Genomic DNA, 17,227 nt, shown 5'->3' with positions numbered 1-17,227 from the left:
CCACCAGTAATGGCGTCATGGGCATTATGGAGAAGAGCTGCCCTGAACGACTTCATGAAACGAAGGCGGACTTTGTAAACCAACCATCTCGTATCAAAAAGTGGCATGGTCATTTGGCATCCAATGCATGTTCCCACTCTGTACCGAATTCATCGAAATCCGTGACATGTGCTTCATGTCATCTAGCCCCGTACCAACAAGGACGAGTCTAGTGTTATGAATCAGTCACTGTTCTCTTCCTGCTCAAAGCATCAGCCATTGGGTTGGCCTTTCAAGGAAGGTACTCAATCATACCACCAAATTGCTAGAAGATTTGGCTCCAACAGTACTGACGATCACTCTACTGTGCACTTGGCATTGTCTGAATTCAACGCAATGCCTGATGGTTAGTGCGAACCTCAAACTCTGGCCCATAAAGGAAATGCTTCCAATGTTTCAAGGCCTGAATTACTGCTAGGAGTTCCCAATCGTAGACCAGGGTTGTCTCCGTACGGCGTACGACGGCTTATCGTACGGAATACCATACAGATTCGTACGGGTTTTTCAGGAAAAAAAATTTGCTTTTTTGAAAAAAAAAATTCAAAAAAATATTTTTTTTAGTAGGAAATGGTCTTTCTTTTGCTTATCTATGCCATATGGCTGTTTGAGCTTCCTCTGTACTATGATGCTTCCCTCCTTTCTAAAATACTCCATATCTGGACTTGGAAATACCTACGTTTATAAGTATTTTTTTTAAACACCGTATTTTATCGTACGATAAGAAAAAAATTTTGTATCGTACCGTATTTTCCCGTAAGGTATCGTATCGTACGAACCGTACGGTATCGTACCTGACAACTATGTTGTAGACCAAGTAATTCTTTTTCGCAAGCAGTAACTTACGAAACATGTCAGTTACTGGATGGCCATTATGTTGTAAAGCAACTCCAATCACGATGTTACTCACATCGGTGATTACTTGGAATGGCTCGTTCTAGGAGGCAAGCGCTAGACAAGGAGCTTCTGACAAAGCCACCTTGAGGTTCTTGAATGCCTCCAAAGCTCGTGGAGTCACTTGGATCCACTGCCTTCTTGTCTTGGCACCTTTAAGCATATCAATGAGATCGACCGAGAGGTCAGAGAATCTGTCTCTGTGGGTGGAATATGCTTGGCATATGCCCACAAAGGATCAAATGTCGCAAGCTGTATGTAGTATCTTCCAATTGACTATCTCGACCACCTTGGCCGAATCAAGTCGGATTCCCTCGGCACTGATTATGTATCCAAGGTAGTGAACCTCGATCAGATAAAACTAGTGGCTTATGAGAGGAAAGTTCGGGATTCCTGGCTCACACTTAATGGTCACTGGGGCTTTGGAAACATTGCGTCCGAAAAGTGTGCCTGTCCCAATTAATGTTTGGCTAGAACTTATGAAACCATTGAATTTCCAAAATTATGTCTGCTCCTACAAGAGAGGCAACCATAAAGTCTCCATAAACTCTCTACCTTGAATCACTAGCTTGGCACCTTGAGCCTCAAACTTCATGCATGTACTAAATCCCTCAATCTTCTTGTCTTTCGAAGTCAACAGGAAACAGGCTTGCCGAGCATCCTGTTCCGTGACCATATCCTCCGTGTTGTTGTTGTCGAGAAAGACCGACTCTCTGGCCACCTATGTAGCCAAAAGTCTTGAGTAGTTTATTACGCTCATACTCTTGGTCTTGGATGCTCTTATGCTTATCTTCAAGCTCCCGACTAACAATTGCACCAACCAAAGAATTGGGATCCAAAGAACTAAGGACGATCGTTGGGCTCTATGTGGGAGCGGGGATCACCACCACAGACACCATGGAGGCTAGGGTGGTAGTCTGCAGAGTGGTAGTCTTCTTTGGACAATCCTTAGAACTGGGGTTCGAAGAACTAGGGACGACCGCTGGGGTCTATGTGGGAGCGAGGCTCACCACAGAAGCCATGGAGACTAGAGTGGTAGTCTGCAAAGTGGTAGTCTTCTTTGGACAAGCCGTGGGAGCGGGGCTCACCTCGAAAGCCGTGGGTAGTCCACAGGGTGGTTGTCTTCTTTGGACAATCCTTAGAAGTGTGTCCTTCTGTGTCACAAAAGAAACACCTACCCTCCTTCTTGTACTAAGCAATCGCTTCTTGTCTCAGTTTCCCTCAAGTCTTACTGCCTGAGCTTTTTAGTCTAGAGTAAGCTTGGGCACATTAGTTGACTTCTTGTAGCCAGAGTTTCCCGTGCCCTATCATAGGGAAGCCCCATCTGGTTCTGGCCTTTTCTCTCCGGCGGGTCCCTTGGAAGTGGAAGACTGAGAAGTCTTGGGCTTTCCGCCATTGTGCTTCATTTCCACACTCTGAGCAAGCGAGAGTGCATACTCGAAGGTGGCTGATCGAAACATACGCACTTCCCACTCGATTTGCGTGTCAAGGACAATTATGCTAATGAATACTCATTAAGTAACAATGATAAGGATCTCACACATATCATTAGAGCTACTTAACACATAGAATGGTTAAGAGTACTCAACGAAGAGCCAAATGGTAATAAGAGCAAGGATTTCAAGTAACACAAAGCTTGGATTAAGCACAAAGTACTTACAAAGATGCTAGAGCTCTCACATACACAAGACGGTGTTTAGACCTTGTTATAAGCTCAAGGAAGGAAGGCGCCTAGCTCTCATCCACTTGCCCACTTGTCTCTCTCTAGCCACCTAGCGAAGGTGCCTTTAATACTAGTCAAAAACCATGGGTTACAAGCTAACCCATGGTTTGTCTATACCCTTAGCATAAATGTATTAAATCCAATGACACACACTACGTGATGGATGTAGATCAACCTATTCTCAACACCCTCTCTTGATCTACATACATACCACGCAGGGTGTATAGATCAAGGAGTCACATAGTATCACAAAGAAAATTTATCACAAAGGAACTAAAAAGCCCAATCTTATGTGACCATCATGTTAGCCTCCTCCACATATTTGGCTTTGTCTTTGTCCTTGTCTTTGTCTTTGCCTTTGTCAGTGGAGATCCCCTTCTCTTCATCGTTCTTCTTCTTCCCACAATCCTTGATCATGTGCCTTTTTTTTCTACAATAATAGCAAATTCTTGGAGCCTTCTTTTTGTCTTAATCTGCACTGAAAGTTTGGTCTCCCAAGAGATGTGGTGCAGTTTGAGATGATGAGCTTGCCTCCATTCTCATTTCTTCTAAAATTAGAGACGACACTGCTATGACAAGTGTGATATTGGGTTAATTGGAAATGACGATCACACATTGTTCAAATATTGAAAGCATGCTGCATAAGAGTACAAAAACAGCTGCTTCTTCTTTTTCTGAAATGGAAACACCTGCTCAAGAGAGCTAGTCGATTAAACACCTACGATCATTCATATGAGTTGTAATTGGTGTCTTGTCAGCTTTCTATAACCTATAAAGACGCTTTCTAAGAAACAGATGTGCTGCAGCATTGGTTTGTCCAAAGATAGCTTTCAATCTTAGCCAAGCTTCATGTGCACTAGAAGCTGAGCTAACCTAATGTATCTGACTGTCACTAAGACCACTGATGATGAATAACAAAGCTTTGGCATCACTGTCTTCCAATTTATGAAGTGCCTCTGGGTTTCTTGATGTGGATTTTCTTTCGATCCCACTTGCAATACCCCATAGATCTTTGTCTACGAAGGCCATTTACATTTTGATGGCCCAAGTATGGTATTTTGAGCCATCAATACGGTCATTTCTATCAAAGAAACGTCCATTGTGACTTGACATTATTTCAAGATGTTACCACAAAGTCCCCTCTCTTGTGTATGTAGAACCCTTTATAGCTAGAGGGTTTGCAAAAATGTGCCTTACTCAGCTTCACTAAGTTTCCACACCATCAAATGCATATTTCTACTCAAGAATTCTAAAAATCCAAAGCTTTTAGCTAAGTGATAAAAGTGGGATTTGGATGATGTTTTCTTCTTGAGTTTCACTTTAGATTTACACTTAGATTTTATTTCCACTTTAGGATTGTGAAACCGGCCTTCAAAAATCTGACGGGCAGTGGAACAAACACTCGCACACAACACACTTCATCACCCATGAGAACCTGGAAAAGTAAAACAAACAGGGGAGCTAGAATGCTCCTGCAAATAGCACAAGTACACCGATTGGCCCCAAAACGCAGTGGCGCCCCTTGCGGTATTTCTTTACTTGATCAAATAAGAGTACAAAGTACAACTTGTCGAATCCTTTACCAATAGGATCCCTTTTTGCTTTTCACCCAGGACTTTTCCCAATGTATCATCATTAGCTCATCACTACGTATCTCACTCTACTCAAGATCATCTGTTGATTACATGTACATTCACTAGTGTTAGATGTTTTCTTTTTACCTTTTCTTTCAATTTTTCATGGCTCGGTATATCCATGGTACCATTGTATTACTTTTGGTCTCGTAAACCCTTGGAAGACATTATGACTCACTCTCTCTCTCTCTCTCTCTCTCTCTCTCTCTCTCTCACAGCCACACCACCAAAGGAGGATCCGGGCCATCATCGCAAGACCTTCTCGCACTGGCTCAGTTTTTTACCACCTTGAGCACCATGTCACAGCGGCCCATGAGGGATGTATTAGGGTGACATGAGAGCTCTTTGCTCGTGTACCTAGATCAGATTTTATAGTTCTGGATTTTTGTTATCTTTCTTTATTACTATTTTGTACCCAGGATGATGTACCTCATGGATATGATGTAACCTTTTGGTCTCATAGGTCATTTTGACCTTTTGAAGACGTTAATACAACTCTCTCTCTCTCCCTCTCTAACAGCTCCCTGAGAACCTTCTTCTCCATTGAAATTGCTACTCCCGTGCTTGTTGCGAAATACTCCCCATTGAAAGAAAACTCGATTTGCATAGTCTTATAGCTTGACATTTCTAGAAAGCCTCTTATCTAATTCTTCGGGCAGAGATCATTACGCTTTCATAGCTTGTTGAACTGATGCAGTACGCCCTTTGGAGCACCTGGGACACATGCCAAATGGAATTGAAGGTGGTAAAGGAACAGCATTCATTAGCTCTGCCCTCCTCTGAGAAGGTTACTTAAGTAGTGATAGTGATGTGGTACAAGTGCGAAGCACCAACATTGTCCAGATCTGACATGCTCCCCTACGTTGAGAATCCAGCACCTCAGCAGGCATCTCCATTATTCACATGAGGACGAGAACTAAGAGGTCCTTTTGTGGAAAAAAATAAACAGGTGCGTGTGTGCATGCACGTGCAATACCATTGCCTTATAGAATTTGTAAGACCATCACACAGCAAACAGAACTTGTAGATGAGCATGAGAGAATGCGATTTCCAAAACCTTTACCACTTTGTGTTGCGGATGCCTCTTCTCTTGCTCCTTATACAGCATTTCCAGATGCTTTTGTAAGTTCTCCCCTTTATCTTTGGTTTTGGGTCCAACGCTCTTGAGAAGACCCGTAAATGTTCCAATTTTTGCCCTTAATGTATCATCTGAGTAGGAGGAAATTTCCTCCTCTTTACCCTGTTCAGTGCCTTCATCACAAGGGCCAGAATCTGATCCCTTCCCTGTTATCTCCAGATTATAGATTTTTCCCCCGTCGCACTTCATGACCTGCTTAAAATCTATGGCAATAGGAATCCCTTTTCCCTGACCTCCCATTGCTGTTGAGCCAGAAAAGCATAAAAGCGATGCCAGAAGCAGATGGAAAAAATAAAACCCTAGTCAGAATGGCGATGCAGATCAAGATCAAGATAACTGGATGGGCGTGGACAACCTGAAAGGCTAAGCACATTGGCGCCACACTGTTTTATCCCACATGCAATGGGTCTCGCTGCACACCGCCAGCTCCATCGCAGAGGCTTCTCATAGAAGCTACGAGAAGGGAAAGACTGACAGACAGAGACAGAACAAGCACACGCGCACGCGCGCGCGCACACAGAGATAAATGCTCTCTACAATGCAAGCGCATTGCATGCGATCGCCCAAACTGCCAAGCTTGGAGCAGACTGCTATGGCAAAATGCAGGGAAGAGGGGCGTCAAGCTTACGCTCCCGCCATCCTTGTGCTGAAATTTACAAACAAAACATTAACCTAAAGTAAACCTGCGCTCTGGAGCTTAATCGGAAAGGCCCGTCCGACCAAGACCGTCTCTTCAGGTGCCAACAGCCCTTTCCCACGGGCTTAGTAGATGTCCAGGGGTGGTCTGCGGTAAACACAACTTGGGTACCACCTTCAAGAATAATCATGTAATGGGTGCCAGTGGTACGATGAATTTAATAGTTTGTTCCATTAAATACCACACAAGAATAGTCCTGATGCACACTAAAATAAACACTTTAAAAATATACTAGTACTCAACCGGCTTGTTGCATTATATAAAAGACATTAAGAAGCAAAATGTAGGAATGGAAGCCCCAATATAAAGGGTCAAATCAAGAATGGAAGCTAGAATACAAAGTGTCAAATCGATGGGATTTTTTCCTCTTATTTTTAGAAATCCATGATTTCTTTTTTTTCTCTCCTCTCCTTGTGCCTTGGTTGTCCATGGTTAGTATGTAATAGATATAGCATCTAGTTAAAAATAGCATAATCTTTCCAAAGAAGCATCGACAAAAATAGAGGAGATTTCTCTATTTTTGTCATTTTGGCCTTTTGAGGATGTTAATATATCATTTCATTTTGGCCTTTTGAGGACGTTAATATATCATTTCATTTCTCTCTCTCTCTCTCTCTCTCTCTCTCTCTCTCTCTCTCTCTCTCTCATGGAAGTCAAATGACTCAAGCACATGATATTTGATTACACATCGTGCACACTATGCTTCGTGAGTTCCATTTCACACGACATGTGTGTAAGTGAGGATGAAGCATTTGCATGAGATGTGTGTAAAATGAGGACTTAAATGAGACGATACTTAATTGTAGCATTTGTTTCTATTCCACCAAAAATTATACAACATTGAAGACAAGCATTCACATGAGATGTGTGTAAATGAGGCCTTAAATGAGATGATACTTAATTGTAGCATTTGTTTCTATTCCACAAAAAAATATGCAAAGTTGAAGAAAAGCATTTGCATGAGATGTTTGTAAATGGGGACTTAAATAAGACAATACTTAACTATGGCATTTATTTCTCTTCAATAAAATATTGTACAAAAATAAAGCACTCTTTATGATGTGACAGCATTTCGGGAGGTTTTGTAGGCGCATTACAAGGGGATTCAACATTTTTAACTATGTAAGTCTAGTTGTGTGCTTTTGTCCTTCATCAAGACCTATTAAGTTAGAATATACAATGAGCATTATAAATGCTTCTAATGCATGGACTGTGACACACTTTTGAGGACATGTGGATGTGCAATACTTTATTGCTCATAGTGCACACTATCCTCCTGAGCCCATTTTGCACATTATCCTGCATGCATGAGATGTGTGCTAGTTAACATGTGTAGAGTAAATAAGGGCATAGCATTTGCATGAGATTTATGTAATGCATGGAATTCAAGATGCTATTGAGGACATGGGAGCACATGATACTTGATTCCCCCATAGTGCACGCTATGCTCAATGAGTTTGATTTTGCACGAGATTTGTGTAAATGTGCCTTTATCATAAGACATAAGAAGCATACACTAGATTGCAACAAGAAATGATGCACAGAAAGAGATGGATAGGATAGAATAAGAAAGAAAAGAAGCTCAAGTGACGTTCGAAAGAAAGACTTTATTTGTGGATAACATCTATGAGATATTATTTTGTTCTTGTTGCAATTATCTCTAATCACTTTAGTGATCTTGCATACTAACTAGTATTATCCATCCCTAGAGCCCGGGTTGTAATCACTTGGGATTTATGTTAGTCAAGCAGCACACAAGGATGAAGAGTGAGGCTATGTACAAGGCCTAATTGTGTGAAGTTATGCAATGGTACACTTTTGAGCAAGAGGGTACTCCAACAAGCCAATCAAACCCTTGGCTACCCAAACTATAACCATGGTGGCCACGGCGTTACAAACAATCAAGGATTTTGCAAAATAACATGCAAAGATTCACATTACAAGCATAGAACATGCAAATAGCATGCAAGCAATGCAGTGGTTTTACAATGGCTTGCAAAACCACTAATGCATCCATCTTTTCTCTTGAGCGTCATGTTTACAATCAATGTTTTCACACCTCTTGTTACTTTGATCTTGTAAGCTTGATATGGAGCAACCAATAAGTCAAGGTACCACATTTTCACAATACATGTAAACAATTCCCAATAAATTTAGTCATGAGCCACCATATAACTTTTAAACCTTGTTGTGTCAAAGTGTGTTGTTAACAACCACTGGGAGTGCGGTGTCAATCTACGAATTAAGGGCAAACTGAGTGTTTTTTAACTCACACATCATCAAAAAATTATTATTTTCTACATGTCACTTCTAAAAGTGTAGGTTCCCTCTCTATCCAATGATTAATTGCATGCTCAACATAATATAGTTGGTTGCTTTATAATGTCAAAGTCTCACACTCTTTGGACTATGCATGATATGTTTTATAATTTATTACATGTGACTATGTTTTTTTTTAAGCGATGCAATGTTCTTGCGATTTCCATTTGAATTACCTATGTTCATCGCCATGTATTTATCATGAATCCAACAAGCAAATGTTGTGACATTCTATTTCTCTTGCACTTGCATGGTTTCAATATGAAAGGCTAGTGAATATGGTTTTTCACAATAGTTATCTCATTATTGATACGATGCGGTCCTCTATCCCACATAAATTTATACCACAAAAGCTTGTCCCAAGTGCCACCCTTCCCCACACACACACCCCCCAACAACAACAACAACAACAACAACAACAATAAAGGCTCGCATACATTCAAAAAGTGCAACATTCTTTATGCACTTTAGAACATGGATGATAACACACACACACATACATAAGCCCCCACTCCAAAGGCCCACATACGTGTAGAAAGTGCAACATTTTTAATGCACTTTAGAACATGGATAATAACCACCATGGATAGCCACAACCTCCTCTATGGATAGCCATACAAGCGTTAATGGCTTATGGTATACTACAATCATGAGAGACGTATGACCTCTTATGGACATAATCACAATAGATATTTATATTTACAAAACTTACATACAAGGATACAAGCTTCCATCTAATATAGTTTTACAAAACTTAGATACAAGGAGACAAGCTTCCATCTAATATAGGTTTACACCAATTTTTATTTCTCGCTTTCTCATAAATGGTCTCACAATACTCATGTATGCATCTCTCTCTCTCTCTCTCTCTCTCTCTCTCTCTCTCTCTCTCTCTCTCACACACACACACACACACACACACATACACACACATTCTTGTTTCTATATGTGGTTCTTTTGTGAAAACTCAAGCTTAATTCTAGGTGGCTTCTTCCTTAACAAGGCTAGCCATGTTCATAGATTTGGCACTCTATTTCTTCTAGTCTTTGTTCGCCTTCGCTTTGAGATGTGCATTTTTTTTTAAGGGATAGTTTATGTTTAGCTTTCTTCTTGTGTACGTGAATGAGAATAACCCATAAGTGGTCCATGGTAGCAGTTAAAGTTAGTACCATTGACATGTCCTTATATTCAAGTCAAGAGCTTACCTTAGTCTTTTACCAAAAACAAGCATCATTTGGTCTTGCCTTAGAGCCGTAAATGCGATTTCCCAATGTGAGTGTGTTAGCTCACACATCGTGTCCTTACTCTGTTGTCACACCAGAACAATTCCATTGATATATGGGTAAAGGAAGAGCTCTATATGCCTAGCTAGAGGTAAGAAGAGAGGAGCCTTTAGAGTGGTTCTCTCTCACAAGAGGTAGGTGGAGAAGTAGCTAATGTGAGGGAGAATCCTACACTTAAACCTATTCAAGAAACCAAACCATCAAGCAAGGAAGATTCCAACAAAACAAAGGAAACAAAAGTAGAGAAGAGGGAGAGCTCACAAGTATTATATTGTAAGAGAATGAATGTGTATTGCTTAACATCAAAATCGACTAACTAGCTTTCACACTAGGGTGAACAAAACTTAAAAATAGTCTCGGGCCACTAGTTCTAGCCTTAAGGAAGTATGTACATAAAGTTAGTAACTTCCCTATTTGGTATTAAGCTCATGGTAAGGACGTTTTATAAAGTCTAGTGTTATCTTATAAAAGATGGGTTTCTATTACCCCCGCCTCGCGGGTAAGATGGTAAAGCACCTTATGGTGGGTCAAGCAAGTTTTATTATTCATAAGGCCTTTGTTGTCAAGGTCCCACCAAAGCCAGCTCCCTCATCCTTCAAAATATTCCAAACTCCAGGGAGCACTTCCTTTCCACCTCCTAAAAGACATCAAGGTCCCAATCTGAACCAGGAGATGAGAAGTTTCATAATGGAAGGAAGGCCTTTTCCTCGGAGCACATTTTCTGAAACTCCGGCTCTTTCCAGGATGCAGAAGGATGAGCTTCGAAAGTGAGAATAGGTGTTTTGGATGTCAAGGTTTTGGACACCAGCTCAAGGATTGCCCAACTCCTTCTATGACAATGGGCCAGGGAAGCCAAGGATGCTGAGACCGACTCCTTCGTATCAACCTAGTCAGGGTCCCTCTCGCCAAAATCAGGGCAACCCCAGAAGAGTGCCAGCTCACCCTGCAACCTCAATGCAAAGTAGTCTCAGAACTCCCTCCCAGAGAATTGGGGAAGCCAGAGAGAGAGAGAGTCCCACACCCGAGACAGCAGCAGCCAGAGTAATCACAATAGCTGATGCAGTGGAGAAAGAAAGAGGACATATTTATGCTACCATTGAACATCAAGGGCAAAATCGTTAGTTCTTAGTCCTTCAAACTCCAGCAGAGTGCAAGGGTAAGCACTTTAAGCTTTTGATCGATTCAAGCAGTACACATTCTTTTATTTCCCCTGGATGCTTGCGTAAGTTAGTCCTAGATCAGAAAATAGGAAAACCTATGCAAGTAGAATTGGCCAGTGGGAAGATTCTTTTCACACACCATGAGACAGATCGCATTCTGTTTAATCTAGATGGGACTGCGAGACAGACTGCAAGTTCAGAGTCTTACCCTTGGGAATCTATGACGGAATCCTTAGAATGGATTGGCTCCACAAAAATCAGGCTGACATTCACTGTCACAATGGAACTATCTCTTTCCTCGACCTTCACGGGAATCAAGTTCAAGGAACTGGATTTTTTGGATCCCCAGTTCTGTAGTTAGTCAAAGCTTCTAAATTGCTGAAGGGACTCAGAAAGAGGCAAACTGCCTATGTCATTAAAATGACAGAAAATGCAAGGCCAAGGAACCAGAATGGCTAAGTGAGTATGCTAATGTATTCCTAGAAGAGCTAATCAAGATGCCTCCAACTCGTGAAGTAGATCATGAGATAGAGCTAACTCCTGGAGCTCAGCCAATAGCCTAGCGTGCATACAAGATGCCAGTTCCAGAAGCTATAGAACTAAAGGAGTAGTTAAGGCAGCTGCTGCTAGACCAAGGATTCATAAGACCCATTGTTTCACCTTGGGGTGCGCCCGTTCTCTTTTAGAAAAAGAAAGATGGAACGTTAAGACTCTATATTGATTGCAGAGGATTAAATCAGTTAACAGTCAAAAATAAATATCATATTCCTAGGATTGATGAGCTTTTGGATCGGCTAAGTGCAACCCAAATGTTCATAAAGATAGATCTCAAATCTGGATATTACCAGATCAGAATTAAAGATCAAGATATCCCCAAGACAGCCATCAATACTTGATATGGGCATTATGAATTTATAGTCACGCCATTCGGACTGACAAATTCCCCAACAACATTTAATCGCCTTATGCAAGACATCCTCAAAGAATAATTGTCTGCCCCCGATGACATCCTGGTATACTCCAAGAATGTAGCTGATCATCATGAAGATCATGTGCGCAAAGTCCTGGAGATCCTAAGGAAACACCAACTCTTTGCAAAAAAGAGCAAGTGCACTTTCTCTGCTGACCATGTCATATACTTGGGATTTATAGTATCTAAGGATGGGATTTCTCCTGACCCCGCTAAAATCCAAGCAGTCGTGGATTTTGGCCAGAGCCCAAGATAGTGAAAGAAGTGAGAGGATTTCTAGGATTAACCGGGTGGTATAGAATCTTTATACCCAGGTATACTCAAATAACATCCCCTTTGACTAACCTTCTCAAGAAGAGCACCCTATTTCATTGGACCGTTATGTGTCAGAGTGCTTTTGATAAGCTGAAGACAGCTTTAGTAACCAACCCTATCCTAAAATTGCCATATTTTTCCTTACCCTTTGAGGTAGTGAACAGATGCCAGTGGTTTTGCCCTAGGAGGTACACTCCTGCAGGAAGGTCATGTAATAGTAGCCTATGAATCCAGAAAACTCAGAACGCATGAGAGGAATTATGATGTCCATGACGTGCAGTTACTCTCAGTAGTTTATGCTCTAGAGTTGTGGAGACATTATCTCTTGGGACAGAGATTCACCTTGATGAGATAGATCATCAAAGTCTGAAGTGGATCTTCACCCAAAGGGATCTCTACATACGTCAAAGAAGGTGGATGGATGCAGACCTTGCAGCAATTTGACTTTGAGATAAAGTACCGACCAGGGAAAGAAAATGTGGTAGCCGATGCGCTTAGTAGGAAAGCCTCCTTGATTGCAATAACCTTGGTGTCAAATCCTTTGATCAGTGAAGCAAGAGAGAAGATCATGTAGGACAGATTCTTTGCCCCTATTGCTACCCTACTGATGCAGGAAAGCAAGACTCCTCAGGAAATGAGTCGAGTTTTTGGGTACAAATTGGACGAAAGATGCATGTATTACAATAGTCGACTATGCATTCCTAATGATGAGGAAACAAAGGGAAAATTTATGAGAGAAGCCCATGGTAGCCCGATAGCTGGATATCCAGGGTTCATAAAGACCTACATATATGTAAAGAAGAGCTTCTTCTGGCCAGAACTCAAAAGGGATATACTCAATCATATACGTCAGTGCTTACTATGTCAAAGAGTCAAGGCAGAAAGGGTTAAGATGCCAAGAAAGCTGCATTCCACAAATGAAGTGAGAATGTATCAGTATGGATTTTGTTACTAGATTACTGTTAGTGCAATCAGTGTCAAAGTTGACAATGCGGAAGCAGTATTGCGTTAGTGAGAAAACGCTAAGGAAGAGAGGATGAGAGAAAACGCAAGCAGAGAAAAGGGAGAGAGAGGGTACACAAACGATAGAGAGAGGTAGAGAGAGAGAGAAAGAGAGAGTATTCGAACCAACACAACAGCAATGAATTAGATGAATTTTTACAATGGAGCTAGGGTGCTTATATATCCACAAATAGACTTGGTCGACCTCACTTGAGATGCATGCAAAAAAATTTAACACCCTCTCTGCAGCTCATAGTGGTCATAAGTAGGAATACCAAGCCGATGAAGAAGCTACCATGGACACCCCAGCAGTGGCCAACCACTAGGTACACCTCGGATTTGCAAACCACCAGCTTGTCACCACCAAAAATGCCATCCTAAGCACCAACTGCCTCAAAGAACATTGAACTGTAGACCACACTACGTCCAAGAATCCTCATTCATGAACTGTGAACACATCACGTCCAAAAAACTCCACAAGATAATGAACTTTGGTACACACCCTGTCCATAATCCCGAAAACAACAATGAATGTCTGCAGCACATCCATAGTGTTTTATACGCCATGTTGGTTCCTTGCCAGATGCCTAGTGCTTTGAATTCCGACACACGGATCCAAACACCCAGAAATTGAACTCTGACACACGGGTCCAAGTCGTCAAAACGGGAGCACAGACTGCCCCTCTCTGCCACTCACATGCCTCTCTCTGGCTGAAGCACGTGGTAGCATCCATCCACCAAGCTAGAATGCTGGAGCATGTGCCAGTGTAGTCCTGGCAGAAGCCATATAATCCCTGGTAGTATCACTGTCACTGTCATCCTCATTGGCTTTGCCTTTGTCTTTGTCAGTTGTCGAGCCTTGAGCTTTAGCTTTGGATTTGCAATCCCGAGCCAAATGCCCTCGCTTTTCGCACTTATAACAACGGCTCCTAGACTTCTTATTGGATTCCGATGCAGCGTGTGCCAATTCTACATCCTTCGGAACTTGAATCTTGCCTTGGGAAATGAGCACTGCATCCTCCTCAATGAGAAAAGTGCTGAGATCATCAAATTCCAGCTTTTCCTTTGTGACTTGTAAGCGTAATGCCCTCGAGACCATCTCGTACTCCTCAGGCAACTTCGTAAGAACCAAGGCAGCTAACTGGGTACTAGTTAACGCACTATTCATAGCCGATAACTGATCATGGATAACCTTTGCCTTCATTAGAAATGACTGCATAGAGGTCGGGGCTTCAAACTTGATGGAAAACAACTGGCCGAGAAGGGTTACTGCTCGCATTGTTGAGCCTCGATCAAACATTCCTGCAAGCTTTGACCACATTTCCTTGGCAGTCTTCAAAGTCTGTATGGCAGGGGAAATTCCCTTGGTGAGAGATTCTGCAACAATCGCCAACATCGCCTTCGCATTGTGAGCATCCCAATCTAGAAGAGATTTGAGAAACTCCTCCTGAAGACGTGTGAACCGATTGCTATCCCTTCAGCGACGTTCCTCCGAGCCATCAACAATGTCCCATAAGCCTTTTCTGCTAAACCATAGCCTCATGATCAAGTTCCAATGCGCATAATTGTCGCCATTCAGTTTGTCGTCCTTGCTCGAACACGGGAGACCCATCTCCTTCGTCAATCCGATCCACCTCTCCAAAAAAAACGCAGCCCAAATCTCGTCCAACTTCACGCTGAAAATCAGCAGCACTCCTCCGACTGAAAAACGCAGATTTGAACGGGTTCTCCACGATGAAAATGCTACTAGATCCGATCAGTCCCCCTCTTATAGCAAAAACGTTGGTCCAAGGGTGCTTCTCGCGATGAAAACACAGCAAATCAATAGCTCTCTTGCCGGCTGAGAAACGCAGCTGAGATCTGCCTTCTCCTCGCGCTCCGGTCCCCTAGGTGTTGATGTGCCTTGGCTCTGATACCATGTCAAAGTTGACAATGCGGAAGCAGTATTGCGTTAGTGAGAAAACGCTAAGGGAGAGAGGATGAGAGAAAACGCAGGCATAGAAAAGGGAGAGAGAGGGTACACAAACGCTAGAGAGAGAGAGAGAGAGAGAGAGAGAGAGAGAGAGAGAGAGAGAGAGAGAGAGAGAGAGAGAGAGAGAGAGAGTATTCGAACCAACACAACAGTAATGAGTTAGATGAATTTTTACAATGGAGCTAGGGTGCTTATATATCCACAAATGGACTTGGTCGACCTCACTTGAGATGCATGCAAAAAATTTTAACAGTTACAACTCCATTTTTGTGGTAGTTGACGGATTAACCAAGGTTGCCCATCCGATTCCAGTAGTAGTAAAAGAAACCTACTCTGCAATTAACCAATGGATGTTGCCAGAGTCTTTCTTAAGGATATTTTCAAGTTGCATGGCTTACCCAGAAGAAGAATAGTGAGCAACAGAGACTCTAAGTTCACATCAAGGTTCTAGATTGCATTCTTCGAAGCAGTGGGAACTTCCTTAGATCTCAGTACAGCTTATCATCTCGAGATAGATGGCCAGACTGAAAGAGTAAACAAAGTAATTGAATATATTTTTTGGTAATGATGTGGCAGAGAACCCAAGAAGTGGCTACGCTACTTACATCTAGTGGAGTTTGCTTATAATGTCTGTTATCACCGAAGTATCGGGATGAGCCCATTCAAAGCTCTGTACGGACAAGATTGCCTCACATCATTAACTTGGTCCGACCCATTGATCAAGGTCAAGATCTCCAGACATATGCTTGATGATATATGAAGCAGCAAATGCAGGCAATCTGCAAAGATATTAAGGCTGCCCAAGACAGACAAAAGCAATATGCAGACAAGAAAAGAATGGAGAGAGTGTTTGAGGAATCAGATATGGTCTTCATTCGTGTACGACCCAAGAGAAGTTCTTTACCTCTAAGAGTACAAAAAGCTGTCTCCAAGATACTGTGGGCCATATGCCGTTACTATGAAAGTAGGAGATCTAGCTTATGAACTTCTTCTGCCTCCCCATCTCAAAGTAGATGAGGTATTCCATGTCAGCTTACTTAAAAAGTATGTACCCAACCCGAGTCATGTGCTGGATGATGATCAGTTAACTTCTCAGGCTCAAGGCTAGATGGAACTCCAAACCTAAAGAAATCCTTGACGTTCGGGAGAAGGCTCTTAGGAACAGAGTCCTTAGAGAGTTTCTGGTCAAGTGGAAGTTCTATCCTTTAGAGGACGCCACTTGGGAGAAAGAAGAAAATCTGATAAAGGACTACCCCCACTTTGTGAGATGAGAACATCTCGCGTTTTTCAAGTGGGAGAGGATGTAAGGTTCCTTCTCAGCCCTAAAAGATGTATAAGCTCTCCTCTCAATCCCCTGTAAAATCATCCCCTATTTCATAATGCAAGACAACATTGTTTTCCTTTGTTTTTGGTCTAGAGAGAGAAAATATTCTAGAGAGAGATAATACAGTTTTGAGATATTTTTGGACATAAAGTTATCCCTTTTATTTAAGATGAATTCTCTTGAAATAGAAGTTCAAAAAGAGTTCTCTAATATGCATTAGAAATTAATTGAATATGTGTATTAGAGACCTTAGCCTAAGGGTCCACATTTTCGAAAATTTTTGATTAAGGTCCAAAGAGTGTTCAAAAAGGCCAATAGGATTAATCCAAGTGTTTCAATTAAAAAAATGTAAAGAATAAAATAAAATCTCCCAAAAAAGAGTAAATTCTCACATAAGATGAAGAGTTGACTAAGTACTGTGTTTATTAGTTAAAAAAAAAGGTTTATTCGTAAAAAAATAAATTTTTGACACCTCAATAAGGAGGAAGGGGGCTCATGAAGGAGGTTGATATTTCACATCAATACTATGCATTTTTAATTTAAAAAAATTTAGATATTTTATCTCTCCTCTCTCCTCCTTAAAACTGGATCAAAAAAGTGAGCTAAACTGGTCCAAAACTTGTCCAAAATGGATCAAACTGAAGCTGGAAGCCTCTAGATCCCAATTGGACTTGGTTGGTGGCCTCCCTCACCTTTAAATAGACCCTCATTCCTTTGTGTTTTCATCTTTTTGTATTTACATGCCAATATAATCTTTAAA

The 17,227-nt window shown here is 41.6% G+C and overlaps 1 protein-coding gene across 7 annotated transcripts in view; it reads right to left on the bottom strand.

The window, feature by feature from the left end:
* LOC147607291 (uncharacterized) overlaps window positions 1–6,222 on the bottom strand; it is a 48,472-nt gene extending 42,250 nt beyond the window's left edge. For 2 of the 7 annotated variants that reach the window (XM_086790741.1, XM_086790740.1), the window contains exon 1: window positions 5,345–6,156. In XM_086790741.1, coding sequence (XP_086646867.1) covers window positions 5,345–5,665 — 321 coding nt within the window. In that variant the 5' untranslated portion in view covers window positions 5,666–6,156. Of the gene's footprint in view, window positions 1–5,344 lie in introns of all 7 variants that reach the window. The other 5 variants (XM_086790736.1, XM_086790737.1, XM_086790735.1 and 2 more) reach the window with 4 other exon arrangements.
* Between the last annotated feature and the right edge of the window lie 11,005 nt (window positions 6,223–17,227).

The sequence above is a fragment of the Cibotium barometz genome, chromosome 55, assembly GCF_041138505.1.
Source record: "Cibotium barometz isolate CiBa-2024 chromosome 55, ASM4113850v1, whole genome shotgun sequence".
Lineage (NCBI taxonomy): Eukaryota > Viridiplantae > Streptophyta > Polypodiopsida > Cyatheales > Cibotiaceae > Cibotium > Cibotium barometz.
The sequence above is the reverse complement of the archived record's forward strand: the minus strand, read 5'-3'. Positions and strand labels throughout refer to the sequence as shown.